This window comes from Strix uralensis, chromosome 11 (assembly GCF_047716275.1).
Source record: "Strix uralensis isolate ZFMK-TIS-50842 chromosome 11, bStrUra1, whole genome shotgun sequence".
NCBI lineage: Eukaryota > Metazoa > Chordata > Aves > Strigiformes > Strigidae > Strix > Strix uralensis.
The window spans coordinates 2,734,003-2,753,123 of record NC_133982.1 but is presented as its reverse complement, the minus strand read 5'-3'; the positions used below and the strand labels follow the sequence as shown (position 1 = coordinate 2,753,123).

Here is a 19,121-nt window from a genome sequence, read left to right as displayed (position 1 = left end):
GTTTGAATATAGAACAGATCAGCAAAGATAAAAAATTTCTCCTGTTTAAAGGCTGCTTTGGTGTCTTTTATGCAAGATGATTTTGACGGTCACCAGCCAAAAAACTTCTCACCATGACTCGGTCCAGATCGCAGCCAGAAGTATTTGCATGCTGCCTCGCATAACGGACCTCGTGTCTGACAGCAAGCACTTAAGCAAGGGTGAAAACAACATTTAATCCTGACAACACTGAGTTGTCAATGAGCGTTGCCCATGCTGGACCTGGCCAAGAGTGAAAAATTGAAGCTAGAATAAAACCCCATTCTCCCCCAGCCCAAACACCAAGTCAGCTCCGCAAACCCCTAAGACGACTTTTGATTTATGGGCTTTAGGGACTGATGTCAGTGAACACATTTTTAACTGCCAAGCTTTGCTTCATTCAGGAACATCAACCACTTGATCTATTCAGCTGCACGTGGAGGATGGAGGAAGCAGTTCCAGTTTGATGCTCTTAGTAGAGCAACGTGAAGCATCGGAGATGCACAAGTTACAGCAGTGATGGAGCTGGAAAACTTCTACCAGGGAAGGAAAACAGAGGACTCCTTCAATGCAGGTTTTCACCAAGAGGTATAAAATGGTGCATCAGAGCAATAGTGTTTCTGATTCGACAGAAGCTGTGTTTGATAAGCTGCTCCCAGAGCTCTGAACACAAGTCACGCTTACCAGAAGAACATGCAAGCCTAGTAACAAACCTGAGGGCTGTGTGGCTCATCCCCCTGCCGAGGCAAACCTTCCTACTGTGTCATCTCATCTGAAAAGATTCCAAAACAGGTTCTCCTTCTTGAAGTCTCATTATCGTCCAGTCTCTATCTCCCTCAGCCAGGAGAGTCTTGATGCAAAACCACGTTTAAATTCCCATAATCACAAGTGACCCTCCTTAGAACAATGATATTTGTTTCTCCTAGAGGGCTTCTCTTTCTTCTAATGTCTGTAGAGTTGAAGGATCCACCCCAGTCCTGAGATGCTGCTGCCTGTCAAGCTAAGTAAGACCAGCCAAGCATGTATGCTTATTAAAAAACATCTTTCAGGGATGCCTCTGGTAAAAAATGACCACTGGACACAAAAAAAGGAGATCAAGTGCCACCACACTGCATCCAAAGTTCCTGCCTAGTTTTAGCACATGTAGATGTGTTGGAGATGTGCTGCAGCAGCGGTCAGACTTAAGGAGGGAGAGGGGGGAGAAGGCAGCTAAGTGGGACCTTGAAAGCAGCAGCTGGCTGCTGTTGGGCTGAGCCTGCAGCAGGCAACGGCAAGGAACCACGGAAACGTCAGAGAAGAGACTGGATGCTTCTAAAGACATGTGGATCATTACATGCAAGTGAGGGGAGAAAGATCCAGGGGACAAAGGGGTGGACACTTAATATCCCACCAGCTCAGGGCACGCAGGCTGCCGGCGTTGCTGCTCCAAGTGCAGAGACATCCATGGCAGACGCTTCCTTCTCCCCCCTCTGGAGAGGATCAAGCCCAGGGCAGGAGAGGCAATGCAAAGGTGACTCCCAGCATCAGGGTCATCTCCTGGATGCTCCCCGAGCTCCACGCTGCAGAGGGGCCTCCCACACAAGTAGTACTGCTTTACCTTTGGGTGGTCTTCCTGGGCTTAAAAAACATATAATTTGATGACATTTTGGTGAGAACCAAACCAGAGTAGCAGTTTTCTGCAACGTGCTGAGCTGTCCTTCCCTCCCTACATCGGAGCAGGAAGCTCCTCTCTGCTGTCTGGGTGGCATCAGGCCATTCACATTTTTGGAAGTCTCCCTGGATATCAGGCTTTGTTAGCAGGCGTGTCAAGCATCAGAGGAGAGAAACACTGCTCATGCAACGCACTGGATTCTGGCAGTGAAGTCTTACGTCTCCTCACACCAGTTAGAATTACAGCAGCTTAAGAAGGCTGGGCTGGTCAAAAGCAAGAGCAAAACATTATTTATGGAGGCGAACCCACTGAATTTGACAGTCTGACTTTCCTTCTCTGATGTGTCTCTCACACTGGAGCGACTGCAATGATTTAGTGTAGGAACTACGATAAATCCAAGACAATTTCCCCAAAAGCCTTGTGGCTGAGTGAAGGGTTTTCACTCAGTTGAGCTGTAAGTGCCAGCCCCTTCCGAAAACACGTCTCCAAAGGCCAGGTGAGCCCTTTTCCCAGGAAACCTCCCAGGGAAGGAGATGGGGCACACCTGAAGATGCTAAATCTGTCTCCTTAAATGTATATGCTCCAAGCTGGTAACTCATGTAATCCTCCTGAGAAGACTAGAAAGATCCTAAAACATCTCCCCGTGGAAAAAGGAGTAGCACTGCCTGCTGCTTTTGGAGAACACCAACTCCTCCATTTGTGACTGCTTTTGGTGTCCCTAAGCATCTGTTTTTCAAACTGGTACCAGTGTCTAGAGGAGTTGGCAGGCCGGCTGAGATCACAAGATCAGCAGATGATGCCAGGGAAGACCGTCCAAGTACAGAGCTAATCTGCAACCTTGGCAAAAGGCAGACGGACACTGCTGTGACAATCTTGATTTCCCCAGCAGTCACATGGGAATAAATTTACATCTTTACATTTTACACCTTTACAATCAAAAGGTCACACAAGCTATATCCAAGGCTTTGCCATCTGTTGCACACTTGATTTAATCAAAAGCAATACTATAAAATGGTTTTCCACTGACGAAGGAACACCCAAAGCCAACAAAACTACACCGCTCAGCCACAGGACAACTTCAGGAACCCAATACCAGGCAGGCACTGTTCAAACTTCTGCATCTGTGACCTCAATTTTCCATTTGAGATTCTGCTGTGGCAAACTTCAGGTTATTTAGAAAGGATTGAGTTCCTCACTACCTCACCATCTTCTCTTTCCTTCAACACTTCTACCCACAGATTTGTTAATGTGAATATACAGTCCCACCTCTACTGTGCCACCTGGGTATCTGCAGACCACAGGTTGAAAACCAGAAAGCCAAACTAAAATGATAACTGATTGGCCCTACCGACTTGTGGAAATTCACTTACCATATTTAGTACGTTCAGTTTTCATGTTGTTCACTTTTAACACAAACCCAAGCTACCGCTTTCAACTTAGTTTCCTTTCCTTTTCAGGTAAATTAGGGGCTCTGTGATGCTGCCCATAGGTCTATTATTTTCCAACTGTTAGACATTTAAACCCCTTGGTCAATTTTAACCAAATTTAACCAAGGTAGAGACCTGGAATGATGGTATTTTGACTAAGGAGAGCTCAGCTCCCATCGCTCTGAGAGGTTTCAGTCTATGAGCAGCCTGGTAGCACTGAACCAGTAAAACTGGTAGGAGTGTGGGAAGGTGCTGTGCTCCCTGTGTCCCATGGAGCAGGTAAGAGATGAGATGTTCTGGGGGATGTCCAAACAGAGGGAAGGAGCCGAGGTAGATACTGGGGCAGGGGCGTGTAGGGGACACAGGACACAAGTCCATAGGAATCCAGCTTCACCGGTTCTGCTACACAAGGAGCAAGTTTGCTCATCAGCATAATTTGACCTTCCCTTCATAACCAAGAGTTTTTCTCAAACCTGAGAAGATTTCTTTTATAAGAAAGATGGAGAGAGACTTTTTGCCAAGGTCTGTAGGGACAGAACAAGGGGCAACATTTTTAAACTGAAAGAGGGTAGGTTTAAGTTGGACATAAGGAAGAAATTCTTCATGATGAGGGTGGTGAGACACTGGAAGAGGTTGCCCAGAGATGTTATGGATGCCCCATGACTGCAAGTGTTCAAGGTCAGGTTGGACGGGGCTTTGAGCAACCTGATCTGGTGAAAGATGTCCCTGCCCATGCCAGGGGGGTTGGACTAGATCTTTGAAGGTCCCTTCCAACCCAAACTATTCTGTGATTCTGTGATGGAAGGAGATTCTCCCTCCAACCAACAGACACTCCTGAACCTTGCACTGTACCAACCCCATCCTTCAGCTAACTGACACAAACACAAGTTGGCATCGTGGAGGTGGCCGGGCAGAGCCCTGCCTGCTGTTACTCACCAGCTGGATGGCTATCATTAATACCGTCTTCAAAGTGAACGTCCTATCACAGAGGTCAAATAAATCTTCCAAGCTAGGACCAAGCAGCTCTAGTACCATGGCGTTGTACTTTCCACACGGTCCAAAGTAATACACCTGGGGAAGCCCTTCAGCTGGAAGAATATGAAAAAGAATTGAAATCAGTCAACAGGACAATGTTAATACCCTTCCTCCTGCATGTACATCTTTCGCTGGGCAGAGCCTTTATTTTTACCTCTCAAGTGTCCTTTCTGTTTGATCTTGCCCAGCAAGTAAATAAGTTTCAGCACGCACTGTGAATGAACCAAAGGCCAAATCAGTGCAGGCTTTGCTCAGCTACACCCTTGAATAGACAAATGGATTTCAAAGCAATAACACGACCACATGAAAGCGTCTAGCTTTGGCAGCTTAAATGCTTGGACTTAGGGAACAAGACACGGAGTTCCCTACGTTGCACTAAACACCAGGCAGAGTACAACCCCAAACATGGGCTGGCACTCATCTGAGCAGTTCGGAAGATCATAGTGCTTGGAGAAAATGAGGCATGTCCAAAAAAGGGCTGCTTTTTCAGCCAAGATAATACACAGCCATTGTTTTTCAGCACAACCTTACACAAAGTTTACTCTCATTATACTCATGAGAAAGGGGGGGAAAAAAAGGTTTTATTTTAAAAAAGAGCAAATATTTAAGTTTTGACCCATCACCATGTAAATACAAGCAATCATAGTCATTAAGCATATGTGTGTAAATCACACACAAAACTCTCAACACCCAACTGGTAGGAGCCAGAGCCTACCCTTCCCACCTAACAACTCAGCAACAGATTTCTCAGCAAGAGTACACAGTATTTATACTCAGCTGACAGTGGCTTTTTGCGTGGATTAGCTTTCTGAAAGGCACCAGAAGGGAAAAAACCCCAGCCTCGGTGTCTGAACACTCGCTGAGCTGCACAGCGGTCCCTGAATTACCTTTTAGTCAAAAAGAAAAATCAGACCAGCCCATACAGGGAAGAATTCAGTTCAGGGCTAACTGCAAATTTTTCTAATCAGCATCTAGCACAGGCACTCAGTGTCCCAGCATCAGTATCAAGCTGCGCAACATTTTTTTAAAAAAAAATGTATTTCCAGTCTACATCTTGTAAGCAGTTCCAAAACACAATGGAAGGGATTTTGTTTTGAAATATGGGGATTTGTCCTATGTCAAAACAAAATCTTTGCTTGAATACACAAAGATACAACATCCTGCTATTCAGTGTAAAGGCTCACCGTGGGGAGCACTACTGTGTATGCAGCTTTTTTTTCAAAGTCACATGGAGGTCTGTAAGTTATACAGCATGGGACCTGAAAGAACACTGATTACAAATTTTACAGTGTGTTTTAAGTAAATACATACACACACACCTATATTTACAGAAAAGATAATATTAAAAATAGAGAAAAACTTCACTAATTATCGAGACACCAGAATTACACTGCTTGTGTAACTGCATGGTTTTGTACCTGCTCCGTGAGGTGCTCAGGCAGCCTGACCCAGCCCAGGTCAAGGCAGTAGAACAGGGATACACTAAGGCTGGAGTGTGTCAGCAACACAATAACTTTATGTCCTACTACAGATTTAGGAAAGCCTTGTTAATCTGCCCAATGGCAGTCATCAACTTGCCAGCAATCCAATAAACTTGGCGCTGAGATTACTAAAGCTTAAATATTACAGAATTTATGCTGCCATGTATTACTCAAAAAGAACAAAATGCAGCTTGACAAAGATTACCGTAGGGTGGTTTTAATCTCGTTAACTCACATGCTTGGGGAATCATATTAGGTATCAGTCATCAGGATGCATTAATGAGATATTACAGAGTATTGCAGGAATTCCCAGTCTAACCAGAGTTTTCCATCCTATGTAAAACATTTACCCAACCCGGTCTTGGGACGCTACTGCTCCTAACAGAGCTTCGTGTTTTAGGAAGCATTAACAGTAATTAAGTCCTCTAAGAAAACAGGATGGTTTGATGCCGAAGCAATTCCGAAAGCCAAACAATGATGGGATGTGATCCAGGCAGCTCCAAAACATTTTCAAATATCCCCAAATCAACATAAATGATAATTTAATGCCATCAGCTTAGTGCTGAATGCTTGAATAATGGCAAAAGCTCCTGAAGTAACTCATGGTGAGCCGCTGAGTTTTCAGTAAAATCTGACGAGGACTTACCTACATAATTACCTCTAATACCAAGATCGTCATCTCTACTTTTTACAGAATAATAGAAGAATAATACAGAAGAAGAGAGTAACAGAATATTCAATGAAAAGTTTAAAACTGCGACCATTATAAATTCAAGATATATGTACAGTAAGTACTTCTACCACTATTTCTACATCAGGATAACAGTCTTGAAAAGTGCAAATCAGGAAGGAAACCGCTCGGATTAGGAATGTGCTAATTAAGGTATACAGGAGAATAAAATTGCAGAAAGGCTCTTAAGGAAGGTGAAGAATCTCATTCCCAGAGCAAGGGGAAAGGAGTACATTTACAGTCTTACTTGGTAAAGAGAGAGCATTGCAATTAAAATTAAATTCCTACTGGGCATTAAGAACCAGGAAGATAAATTGCAGCCAGACTCAAAAAATGGGGATTTCATGTAGGGAAGAAAGCAACACAACTATTTAGTGCTCTCTGGGGTCCCAACTCCTTCAGTTAGCTTTACCCACTCAAGGCCTTACAAGCCAAGAGCTTGGAGTACTCTTCTCAACTTTAAACCTCAGGAAGGCTCTCCTCTTGGTGGGAGCTCCTACAAGGTGAAGCCGTAGCAAAGAACATTAGAAAAAGCATCCTAAGTGCCAGCCTACAGAAGACGTTATTAGTTTCAGGCACATTTTTAGGGTTCGATTTTTCTCTGAGGGTTTTCAGCTGCCAAGCTCTGCAGTCAACAGCTTACCTACTGGCTTTGCTAGAATAAGAATGCTGTAACATATATCTAATTTTCAGACCCAGGCTGCATCAATCATGTATCCTGGACCTAAGGGAGCATTGCTGACAAGCCCTGTGGAGCCTCCCAGCCCAAGCCAGGGCTCCTCAGCTCCACATTAGTTACTGAAATAAAGTTATGAGGGACACGGGGTAATGCACCCTCAGCTCACTCGAACACAAGTCAACATTTAGCATCTTTTCAGCGAGGGGAAAAGCTTGAAAGAGAAGTTGTAAGCTTGATGTAAATATTAAAGGATGCCTGTTGTCTGCAGGATCCAAGCAGGAAGATGAGGATAGATGATTTCACGGTGGTTCTCTGCAAACTTCAGGCACAGGCATCTCTGGACCCATTCTTCTTATGAACAGTAAAAAGGGCAGCCTAAGAAAATCTGCATAAAATTTTATTTAATCACAGCCAGCCTGCATAATTCATGATGTAGCTTGGCTCTACTTCAGCAACAAGCAATGTGTCCTGGTGCCACTGAGTCCATTGCCACGGTGAACCACAGGAACTCCACAAATATCACCAGTAGATCTATAAATACTTAAGAAGGACATTGCCAACAAAAGAGGTTAATTGAGGAAAAAATACCTTTTGTCTGGGCAGTCGAACTTGAGGTTTTTAATGGCGAGCAATTGTGTTGGCAGAGGACTGAAAAGGTCAAACAAAGCCATGGTGCTGTGAAACGGTCTGTCCTAGATGAGCAGTTCTGGATTGCAAGAGTACAGGATGAAAAGCAACAGGCAGAGCAGAGGTCTCGTCTTGAGATTCAAAGGTACAACTCGACACTTGAAATACAAACCATGATCAGCTTAACACAACTGATGTACAAAACCGCACATAAACAAGGAATTGCTCCATGGCATTAAACAAGAACACCACATTAAGGGAAGAAAACCCAGGCACAACACGTGCAGGTTCTCCTTTGGAGAAAAAGCAGCCTATTATAGTGGAGGCTGCTGCAAGCAGAAATCTCCATTTGCTTAACAGCTTTGGTCTTGCTGCTGAGCGATTTGGCTTGACTATATGTAAAAGGCCCTGCTCCACCCTCGCTCTGGTGGAAAGTTTATCACCCCAATAAACACAGACTGATCACTGCACTGGAATCCACAGGCAAATTCTGCTATTTCAGCAGTGTGATGCCTTGGAAAAAATTCAAGCTGAGCACAGCGAAAATCTAGCATAGCATTTCAGAGATTAAAGCATCGTGGCTGGAACGAGAGCAAATGCAGACATCAAAGCCAAAAACTCAGACTTTGCTTCCACCACACTCCTGAGCAGCCACACGACTCTGGCCTCAGGTTTCCCAAGATGCTAAAACTCTCACTGCTCCTGCGGGCTGCCACCAAAAGGGACTGTCCCATCCTCACCTGTCCCAATACCTCCCTGTGCTCATGTGGCTGAGCAATAAGTCAAATCAACCCAAAAAAAGCTTGGCGTTTGCTTAAGCTTAAATGCAAGAACTGGAAGAGTAACAAACAGCAGGACTGCTGCTCTTCCAGAGAGCTTCATTTGAGCTGGATTAACACCAAAAACTACACCTTTCAGCAAATTTCCATGGCAAGATCAAGCATCCTCACTGATTCAAGTGGTGCTGTCTTGCTGCCACATGCTTTACAGCATGACTAACGGCCCTAATAACTCGTCAGACATCCAGCATACTCCAACAAGCCACGTTAGTCCGGGCATCAGACATACAAGTCATACAAGAGAGTCTAAAGCCATTTCCAGGACCGGCTATGAAATGGCGACCGGCAGAGAGATGCCAATCAAAGGTTATGCCCAAGGGAAATCTGATTTTGCAGCATCTGCCCCACGTGGAAGGCATGGAAAGCGGAAACCATCTGCTGTGGCAGAGAATACGTACTGATGCTCTGTATATGAGCATCATGAGAGGCTATGAATAAACCTGGTGCAACAGCAAGCAGCCCAAAATACACCCAAAAAGAGACGAGGTAGCAAGTGCAGGAAGCTACCCGTGGCACCTACATCAGCGGAGGCACAAAAGCCAAGTGCCCGTACATCAAATTGCCAGGAGACAACTGCAACTTGTGAAAAGTGAACGATACTGGTAGCTTCTGAATCACCTTTTTTTTTTTTTGCTCCCATGGGAGATCGGTTTCCACTGCCCTTAGATGTGGTGTGGCCAAATAAAGAGAAGCTGACATCTTCAATTTCAAGAAGAATTACGGAAGAATTTCATAACCTCTCTTCATGTAGACTTCAAAGCTGAGGTCTACTGCAGTGGGGGAATGCACCTGAGGATCCCCAAATTAGATACCTAGAGACAGGGGGAGCGGGGAGCAACCCAACGTCAAACAAACAGCTGATGCTCGATGCAAAAACACACTCTACGTGAGCAGCAAGAACACAGAAATGGATGCAGAAACATCACAGCAGCATTAGTCCTCAAAAAGTTCTGTGTGATTTTAAAGCAGCACTGATGAATGGAACGTAGATTGTCACAAAATTCTTATTCAGAGCAGAAACTTTATTTTTACAAATCACAGAACACAAAATTACACGATAAACAGCATAAATAGCAACTGTGCAAGAGCTGAACATCTATCGCTAAAATTAAACATGTTCCAAACAAATTAAACAAATTGCTTTAGAGTAGTCAACCCATTTAAGCTGATTACTCTAATGAGGATCCACCCTTCTCTTAATTTTCAAATCGGAATAAAATCCTGGCTGAAATAGAAGCTTTGCTATCAACATCGACTGGGCCAAAATCTCATCTTTTAACCTCTTAAAACACTCCCTGTGATAGTGGGTTTAAATCTACTTGAGTACGTTGGTTAACAGGTTATGTCTATGAGCTGGAATTAAAAAAGCTTGTTCTGACCTTCAGGTTTCTGAATAATCTGCTTCAAAAATAGAAAGAGGGGAGAAAAGTTAAGGTAGGCTTGTTACTTGGAATAAAGTTATCCTAAAGGTCTTTAAAATATTTGATTGCACACGTTTCAGAGATGTCTGATTTCAAAGTAGGACTGCAAAAGCTTTTCAATACAGCCCTTCACCTTCAACCTTAACTGGAGGAGTTTGGGGAAGGACAGAGATTTTGGGTCACTGAGAATATTTTCTCCTGTTTGCTATAAGAAAACACCCAGCAGCTGGGATGTGAAGAAAAACGAGCAGAAAAGGCGATTTCCGACTCTAGCACCAACTCACTTGGGGCTGGTGTTGCAGCTGGAAATAGAGGTGATGGCACAAGGGTCCGCCACAATCTTGCCAACCACTTCAAGCCTTTACAAACCTTGAACTGGCATCAGATTAGGGAAGCAACCTAAAAATAGTAAGCTGATCCAACACACGCACAAAAACATCAACGTACAGACGCGGGGCTAGAGCAGCGCTGTGAATCAGCAGTGACTGCAGTCGGAGGACGGTAGGCGCTGCGGCAGCTCCCTTCCCACCGCTCTGATAGACATGACGGAGATGACAAACCTGCTTGGGAATCATGACTGTTTTCAGCCTGGTTGATGACTGTAAAGCTCCTGAATAATTTCCTTGCTCTCCTGAGCTTTGATACTGTGGTTTGAGAGCCCACGATTTATCTTTCGTTCTCTCTCACTCATCTGGAGAGGGTGAAGAGCAGCTGGACCTGTCCAGAGCATCTGGCAGCATCCCACCACGTCCTGCCCGCTTCCCCGCAATGCTCCTGGGAGGCAGCTGGGGCACTGTTGGCTTTGACTCCTCTGGGAGAAGGGGCACTCAGCAGAGCATCACTTAGCAAGAACCAGTCCCAGCTGCTCCTCTCGCCTGCCCAAAGCCCAGCACAGAAAGCAGCAGGGCAAGCTGCCACAGCAGCCACTAGATAAGCCACCTCCTCAAACCTTGACCGGCCGTTATGCTGGCTTTCTCTGCTCCCAGTCCCATTTAATCTAGATATCTCCTCTGTAACTGCTCATCCTATTCCAGATGGTATCTCAGCAGCCCCTTTACAGCGTCATTATGAGCTCCTCTTATTCACGCTCCCCCTGAACATCCTCCTGCTCCGTTTGCTCCAACTGCTGCCAGACACTTGGCTCTCCGCTGCCAGCTTTTCACAACATCTTTTTCCTGTTTCGGTTGGGCAATGAATCATCTCCCTTCTAGCAAATGCTAAATGCTCCAGCATCACTGCCCAGCAGAAGTAGCTGCAGCAGGACTTTCCACTTAAGCCCATCAGCAGGTGAGAAGGGTGCAGAGCGGCTGCCAAGAGGGAGAAGAGAGGCAGAGCACGGTGCTTCCCCTGCCCTTGGATGGATGTGGAAGAGGCACAGCTCAAACGCTCTCTGAAACCAAGAGGTACTTGGAAATAAAGCAAGGGAGAATGTCACAAGTTGGATCAATACCTTCTCCCTGGATGACTGAAGAGCAAGCCAAGCTATTAATGGGAAGAGATGACACTCAGCACACAACGTACAACAGTTGTGTACAAGTCATGAGTAGACAGAGCTACTGTTACCTCCAACGAGTCTGCAAGTGAAGCGTGGCTTCCACACAGACTCCAGGACTCCAGCTTCACTCCAGAAACCCAACATATTTTGGGCATCTTCTCAGGATATGCAGGATGTATTGAATGCCTGCTGTGTTTTGAGTAGCTTGTTAGTATTTGAATCTACAAAAAAAAGGTACAGGAAAAGGAATAGAAGAAAAACAGATATGGGAAGGACAGAAGGAAGAACATATTTGTTCTTGCTGCTGGTAAAAATCCAAACCATTTGATTTTTACTTCAGTTGCAGAAAAACAATTTTCACGATCGTTGTGTTATTAAAACGGGGTGGCATTTCATTTTCCTTGAGTTGTACAAGCTGTTTTCCTGATATCATGGCTTGACTGTTAAACAACTCTTCACATACACAAAGAAAGAAGCAGTTTCAGAGAGGGTACCAAGAGGACGTTCACATTTGTAGTCACAAAAATAAAAAAAGACTGGGAGGAGAATCAGTCCTAGCAGGAAAGGCAAAGTTGCAGGAAGACTTTTAAAATCTGGGAAATTTACCCAGAAACACCCATTCACAGGCAATTTTTTTAGCTGTAGTGAGTAAACTACAACCAAGTGAAATTGTTTCAATTATTGACAAAGACAAAAGAATAAAACACAACACAATAAACTGCTTTTTTGGCAAGTTTTGGGAGACTATATTCACATTTCTAGGGCTCAAGGGAAATGACTGCACTCAAATCTCCACGTTATTGTTGGATTTTATATCAACACGCCCTTTACAACAATCTCTTGTCCCAGTGACAATGGCAGCTGACACATAAGACAACACCTTAAGAGAAAGAACAAAACAGTGTATCACAGAATCCCAGAATCATCTCGGTTGGAAAAGCCCTTGAAGCTCCTCCAGTCCAACCATGAACCTCACCCTGACCGTTCCCAACTCCACCAGGTCCCTCAGCGCTGGGTCAACCCGACTCTTCAACCCCTCCAGGGATGGGGACTCCCCCCCTGCCCTGGGCAGCCCATTCCAACGCCCAACAACCCCTTCTGCAAAGAAATACTTCCTAACAGCCAGTCTAAATTTTAGTTTATTTTTTTTTTATCATTTTAGAAGAGTTATTTTAAACCACTCCAGGAAGTTGTAGCTTAAGTTCTAGCTTAACTATCTACCTTTACCCACACCTGTGATACAAGCACGAGGGTAGAAGAAAATATCAAAAGGTTTTGTTTCATGTAATTATTCCTGGTTTGCTTTCTGGGTTTCTTTGTGCACTCTGCAGAGCCTGTGTTTTTGCTGAAAGCTGTGAGAAGCTGCGGTACTGCAGTTTTTTTAACTTCTTGAGGGTTAAGTGAGGGGTTAGAGCAGCCTATTGAAAGCAACGGGATTTACCCAAAAAGCTCTTGCGTAATTAAAACGCAGCCACATCATGAACCAGCTCCTCAGGCTGCTTTTCCACCTCCAAGCCCGGCTTCGCAGTCTGAGGGTAGACGCCGCTCCGCGCGCGGAGCTCCACGCTGCTCAACCAGCCAGGCGCTATCGGCAGCCTCCGCAGCTGGGATCCCGGCTCCTGGGGGACGCATCTCGCGAGGAAGACGTGGCCTCCTGCTTCTGCTACGCGGCAGGTCGCTGCGCCAGGTGGGTTTTGCCAGTCAGTGCAAAGCCAGACCACATCCGTGATGGCCAACTTGGTTCTGCTGGTTAATATCAAAGAGAAATTGTTTCCCGTTCAACTTTCCTTGGCTGTGCAGTTCTTGCATTGGGCCAGCTCTGCCTGCTGGAAGGGAATTAAGTAGCAGGTTTTGGCTGCTCTATTTTAAGCAGGTAACAGAGAAGTTGAGATGACTAAGGGTATGCTCTGTGATCGCTTTTTTTTTTTTTTTGAGAACACGTTATGCGCATTAATTACATTACAGGTATAATCTACAGGAAGCTTAAGAAAAATCAACAGAACTTCTCGGCTGCAGGAGAGTGCTCAGCAGCACACAAATTTAACTCCAGAAGCACTGCCAAGGAAGAGGCTACTTCTTGGCAGATGAAAAATGCTAAGAAAGCAGCAAGAATAAGACTTCTGCTGAATCGCTCCTCTGCTGTCCAGAGAAACATTTTGATTTGATCACACCAAGTCCCAGGTGGCCCCTGCCCTTCATCAGCTCGTCTCCATTGGAGACTGTCGGCTGGAGGCAGAGCTTTTACCGGCTCCCTACTTCCTCCCCATCCACACGCCAAAAATCTATAGCACGAGTTAAGTGATACTTTAAGCTTACAGTGTGCTGGCCAGCTGCAAAATAGGGTGAAACTGCCACGATGACAATGCAGAGGGAATATGACAGCTTGAATTACAGCTCAGCTACAACCCACATCTCTGTGCAGTGACCAGGAGTCATTCTAACCAGGATGGCACAGCAACATAAGGCAAAACTGGCAGGCACAGGCAGTATTCATCATTGATCCAACAGCAATTGGGTCTTGGATGACAGATCAGACTGGTCCAATTTAGCCAGATAAAGTAGACAATGGTATCAAACACGCGGCCTCTGCTTTGGGTGCTCAGGAGTAAGATGATGCTTGGCCACGCTCAGGCAGCTGAAGCTGGCCAGCTTCTGCACACCAGACCATGGTGGGACAATCCAGCTGGCATTTCTGGCAGCACAACCCTACGTGCCATCCTCCAGGTGTACTGAGACCTGCTTGCAGAGCTGTGGGTGCAGCTCGGCCCCACAACTCTCATGCTGGTCTTACTGGGAGGGTGGCTTGATAGCAGGAATGCTTTGTGCTGCCATCCAAGCTGCTTTAGCATCTGTGCAGGACCCAACAGGAGGACTCATTAAAAAGCCACAAGGTGGACATTTGCTCCTGCAATAGCATCAAACTAGTAAGTGATGGATGCTGAGTCAAGCACATGTAAACTCTCCACAACAAGAGACTGGCATTCATCAGTCCTGTAACTACTGCAGTTTTTGAGGGAAAAGGGGATTTTTCAGATTAGTAGGAAAGTGTTACCCACACAGTCGTTCCAGCCTGATGGAAAATCTCCCACTCCCTCTTATCACAGGAGAACCTCCTGCAAAACAGAAGTTCAGAGGCACTACATAAGATACAATGTCCAGATACCATCTCTTTGTTTTGCCTTAAGATAGCTGAATATGAGCAGGTAGGAATGGAGTTTTGAAGAAAAAACTGCCACTTTCAGACAGAAAAATTATTACAAAACTGCAAGGCTTCACCCAGGGCAGAGCTTGCTGAAAAGTTCTGGCATAGCTGGATTCATTACAGGTTCAGGGGCAGAGTCTATGGCTTATCTTTTAGAGATGGGAAGAAGCTTTGGAATAGCAGGCAGAGCACAGCTCAGAAATGTAAACTCCAAACCCATTTAACAGCCTGTCTGGGAGGTGGACAGCCCTACCTACCAGAACTTCACCTGCATCAAACCTCCCTGGCACAGCTCAAATATTTCTCTCTTTAAGGTGAGGAGCACCTTAAAAATCTTCAGCATTCACAGGATGCTCCCCGTGCTTAGGGGGCACAAACAGATTAAAGGGATCTCACTAAATCAGGCACCCACCTTCCAAAAGGGAGTCAGCTTTGTTTGAATTGAAGCAGTACTCAACACCCGACACATCAGCCCTCCAGAAAAGGAATTGACTTTTATAGCTCTAGACCTCAATTAGTTTTTAAGTGCAGCATCCCAACAGCTTAAAAAAATTTTCATAGGAGGGCTAGGAAAGGGGGACAAGCAGGACAGCAAGGCTAACCGGTTGCTCCATCCTTATTAATTATCATGGCCCTAATTGCCAAACTGGGTTTTCCATTCACTGTAAATATAAATTCCAAAGGTTATCCTCAAACATTGAGTATTTTCACCTCCTCACTCAAATGGCTGAGGCACTCAAGGTCCCAAGCACAACCCGGGCTGCTAGCAAGCACGAGAGAGATTTCAGCTCACTAGAAAACCCCAGAAGCAGCACAGAGACCTTCATGATTAAATGGCCTGTCCCTCTGGCCTCTGGGCCAGCAGCACATCACACAACCCGCTCTTAGTAGACATTGCTATCAGAAGAACCCAACAAGGCATCTGGGATGATTCAGATAAGTCCAACTGTGAGAGAATTATAACCACCATAGCACGGCACGTCAGACTTCAAGGAGAAGTATCTGCTGGAAAGGCATTTTTCAGCTTCCCAGCATCCTGCTATTCCCCTCTGCACGCTGCCCGGTGTTGCTGGGTTTTGATTTGTGGTTACTGCAATGAATACCGGAAGAGTAAGAGATGTATGAAGACTTTTTGAAATATAAAAAGGAAACTGCCCTAATCTCATATTCAAGTATTAATGGCCTTGCTTTAAAAGCATCTGATAGCTTCCAATTGACAAAGCCTAAATTTAGCCCAAGGAAGTCAAAACTTCTGATGTTAAAAGAGATGCTGAAATGTGCACATTCAGGAAGCCCGTCCTAACAAGGGAACTGCCACATTAAAAAAACCCCAAGTATTTTTAAATAGTAAAATATTATTCTCCAGAGATCAACAGCAAGCCAGCTTTGAAAGCAGGCAGGCTTTTACTGGGTGTGTTACAGTAATCCACTACATTTTATTTTGCAATTCAAAAGCTCTGAAGTCAGAGATCCCTCAAGTTCAAAAGTTCGTTGGACTACCCTGACTTTATAATGAAGCTGCTGATCACCATTCTTTAAGGGTGCAGCTGAGCATGAGGGAACTCTACATGTGTTGCACTTTTTGTTTAAAAAGGCCATTTTCAGATGAATGAAACCACGTCTCCCTGCTGAGGCATCTCAAACCTATCGCCAACGGCACGTTTCTTTGCAAGATTTGAGAATGAAGGGAGAAAAGTTTTTCCTCGCTGACAGAAAATTAACCCAACGGCTTGAAATGAGCACTAGGGTCTATCGCAGGGATCTGAAGTAGGGAAATGATTAAACACGAGATGTGACCCAAAGGTTGCCTTCTGTGAAAATGGATGTTAGTTTTGTATCATCTTGCACAGGTAAGTCATACTTACAGTAACTGAACACTTACAGTCTAAAGCATTTCCAAATAATTCAAAGGAGGAGGCTGCAGTGCTCATCCAGAGCGTCGTAGTGCGACAGCTATGAACAAACCCTTCCCTACAATGAAGCAGGACACAAACGTGCTTCAGGTGATGGCCACATGTCAGCTACACGCCAGCACGAGCCCACTTCAGGGTGCAGAGGGGCGATCCCCACCCAGCAGCTCTCTCCTGCCCCAAATCAGCACCTTGCCGTGTGGGGCGATCTGCTGGCTCAACTCTTGGCCACACCAATGTTTCCATCAAGGTGGCAAATATGAATGAGATTTCTGAAGATTAAAGCGACCACAGCAATGGCTAATGTGTATGTTCGCACTCCGTAATTAAGCAGGGGCGTAGACGTCTTGCATTAACCCTCACTTATGTGGCCTCGAGTTACTGCAGCTCCCTTGGGGAAAAGCTTTGCGCACAGCGAGTTCCTGGTGAAACAGCTGGTATTGGCAGCATGCTCCACCACAGTGACTTGTTTACATCCACCTGTGTAACAAGTCTTACCCAAATGACCCCTACCTAATTGCTACGTGAATGACAGCATTGTGCAACCTGCATGGAAAGAATTTCTTTATAAAGGACGCCGGTACGTAAAGCGTGCAGCAGGTCATGAGTAAAGCAAGAGTAACACAGAATGAGAAAAGTGTGCTCAATGTAGGCAATCCCAAAAAGCTAACTTAATACACAGTATGGAGTAGCTGACAGCTCAGCTACATTGAAAAATATATATGCAAATATTGACTAGACTATGTAAAAGCTCGGTTATTTATACCACCTTCATCTTCTTTGGTCCTACCTCCTGACAAGTAAACAGACTGCTTCACTCCAGTGAGTTGTGCAACAGAAAGAGGTCCAAAAGTAAACACACAGACTCCATACTTCATTAGAGGTGAACTTGTTTACAGAGCAAGAATTAAAACAAAACCACAGAATCCATCTATATTCTATATGTAACGACATACCCCTCCCTGACTCAGGATATTCTGCGATGACTCAGCTATTGCGTGGGCTGGGGAGAGCAGAGATCATCTCAATTTCCTGGGATTCTCCAGCATATCAGACTCCTCTCCTGCTTTCCACCACGACACCACAGAGGCTCGTTACGTTTGACATCCATTTGCCGATGTCACCCACCTGTCCTGGGGATGAGCAGTGGCTGCAGAGCCATTGTATGAAACTCAATGCGTGTTGACACCGGACTGCTATGAATCACATGTGCCAAGGTGGGACTGCGAAGGAGTGGGGGAAGGTGTGACTCATCTGCCAGCTGATATAAAAATAAACTACTACTGAATCAAAAATGCATGACTTCTTCACACCATGCGCACAGGCAGAAGCTGTCACTATGCAGGAACCTGATCATCAGCTCAACGCAGTCAAAAGAAACCTGAAAATAAGCAGTACTCCATTCTACCTTCCAAAGGCAAAGCTTACAGGGAAGGCATTACCTGTGGCATTAACAACCACAGGGGAGAGATGCCAGAAATGCTTTGAAATGTAGTAACAAAAAAAAATAAATTAATTCCTGTACATCTACTGGTCACTGCTGGAAAGTCAATACTTCCCAGGACCATGGTGAATTATTTATTTGCGTGGAAGCACAAGATTAAAGAGCAGTTTCCTGAGTGCGTGGAGATGTTTTTCAGCCATGGTCATGTCCTGAGAGAGGGGAACTGGGCTCAGAGTCATACAGTAAGTGTCATGCAGCAGTGGGCTCCCTGACCTCGAGAAAGGGCTTAGAGTTCAGGGGACAAACATACTTTGGGAAAAAAAACCCCACAGTTAAAGCTTTGAAAGTATACATCAATGCAGCAGACATGTTTGCCTCACCTTCCCAGCAAAACAAGGCTTATAGAAAGAGATAAGTCGTTTGTTTTTTTTTTTCCCCCTCCCACCAGCATAGCTGGAGAGAAAAGCAGCTTTCGGACAAAGCTCGCCTTAAAGTCTCAGCATTTGGCTTGCATTTCCATTGGGAGGCTTTGCAGACACAGATGTGTGAGCTCCATCGGATACGACAGCAGCTGGACGAGGAGAAGCATCACCTTTACGGCTGCAGAGGCAGGTGCCAGCAGGACCCAGTAAGTGATGTGGAGGGGCTCCGTGGGCTCTGCTGCCGTGTCCAGGAGACAGGACAGCCCAGCACCCTGGCGTGCAGACAGCTCCGTCACACTTCTCTTCCCTGGAACACAACAGCTTTCTAGAAGTGTTCATGAACAGCATCTTCAGCTTCCCTTTGGCAAAGGGATGTTAAACACTTCGCAGCTGAGAGATGTGCTTATGGCACTGAGTAAGGATACAGAGGTTCCTACAGCAGGACACATGGCAGTGTCTTAAGTTTAAAAGGCTTCACAAATTTAAAATCCATTTAAAGTGTTTTCTACTAGAGCTGAGAGCAGCAGGATCCACCTTTCACGCTACAGGCTTGAGCAGCACTGCACACAACCCTCAGTGCCAGCCCAGATCCTGATCAGAGCAGTTAGCCAACAGTGCATGTGCAACCCAAACTAGCTGGTTGGAAATACCAGTGTATGCAAAAGGAGGTGTAGGAGCTGCAGCAGATTGCAGTCAAAAATACAAATGATGGGATGGGCCAAGATAAAAGCATGGCCGTG

The 19,121-nt window shown here is 45.3% G+C and overlaps 1 protein-coding gene across 3 annotated transcripts in view; it reads right to left on the bottom strand.

Annotated features, from left to right (window-relative positions):
* CSNK1G1 (casein kinase 1 gamma 1) overlaps nt 1–19,121 on the bottom strand; it is a 110,631-nt gene that overhangs the window by 27,495 nt on the left and 64,015 nt on the right. For all 3 annotated transcript variants that reach the window (XM_074880434.1, XM_074880435.1, XM_074880436.1), the window contains exon 6: nt 4,033–4,184. In XM_074880434.1, the coding sequence (XP_074736535.1) occupies nt 4,033–4,184 (152 nt within the window). The remainder of the gene's footprint in view (nt 1–4,032; nt 4,185–19,121) is intronic.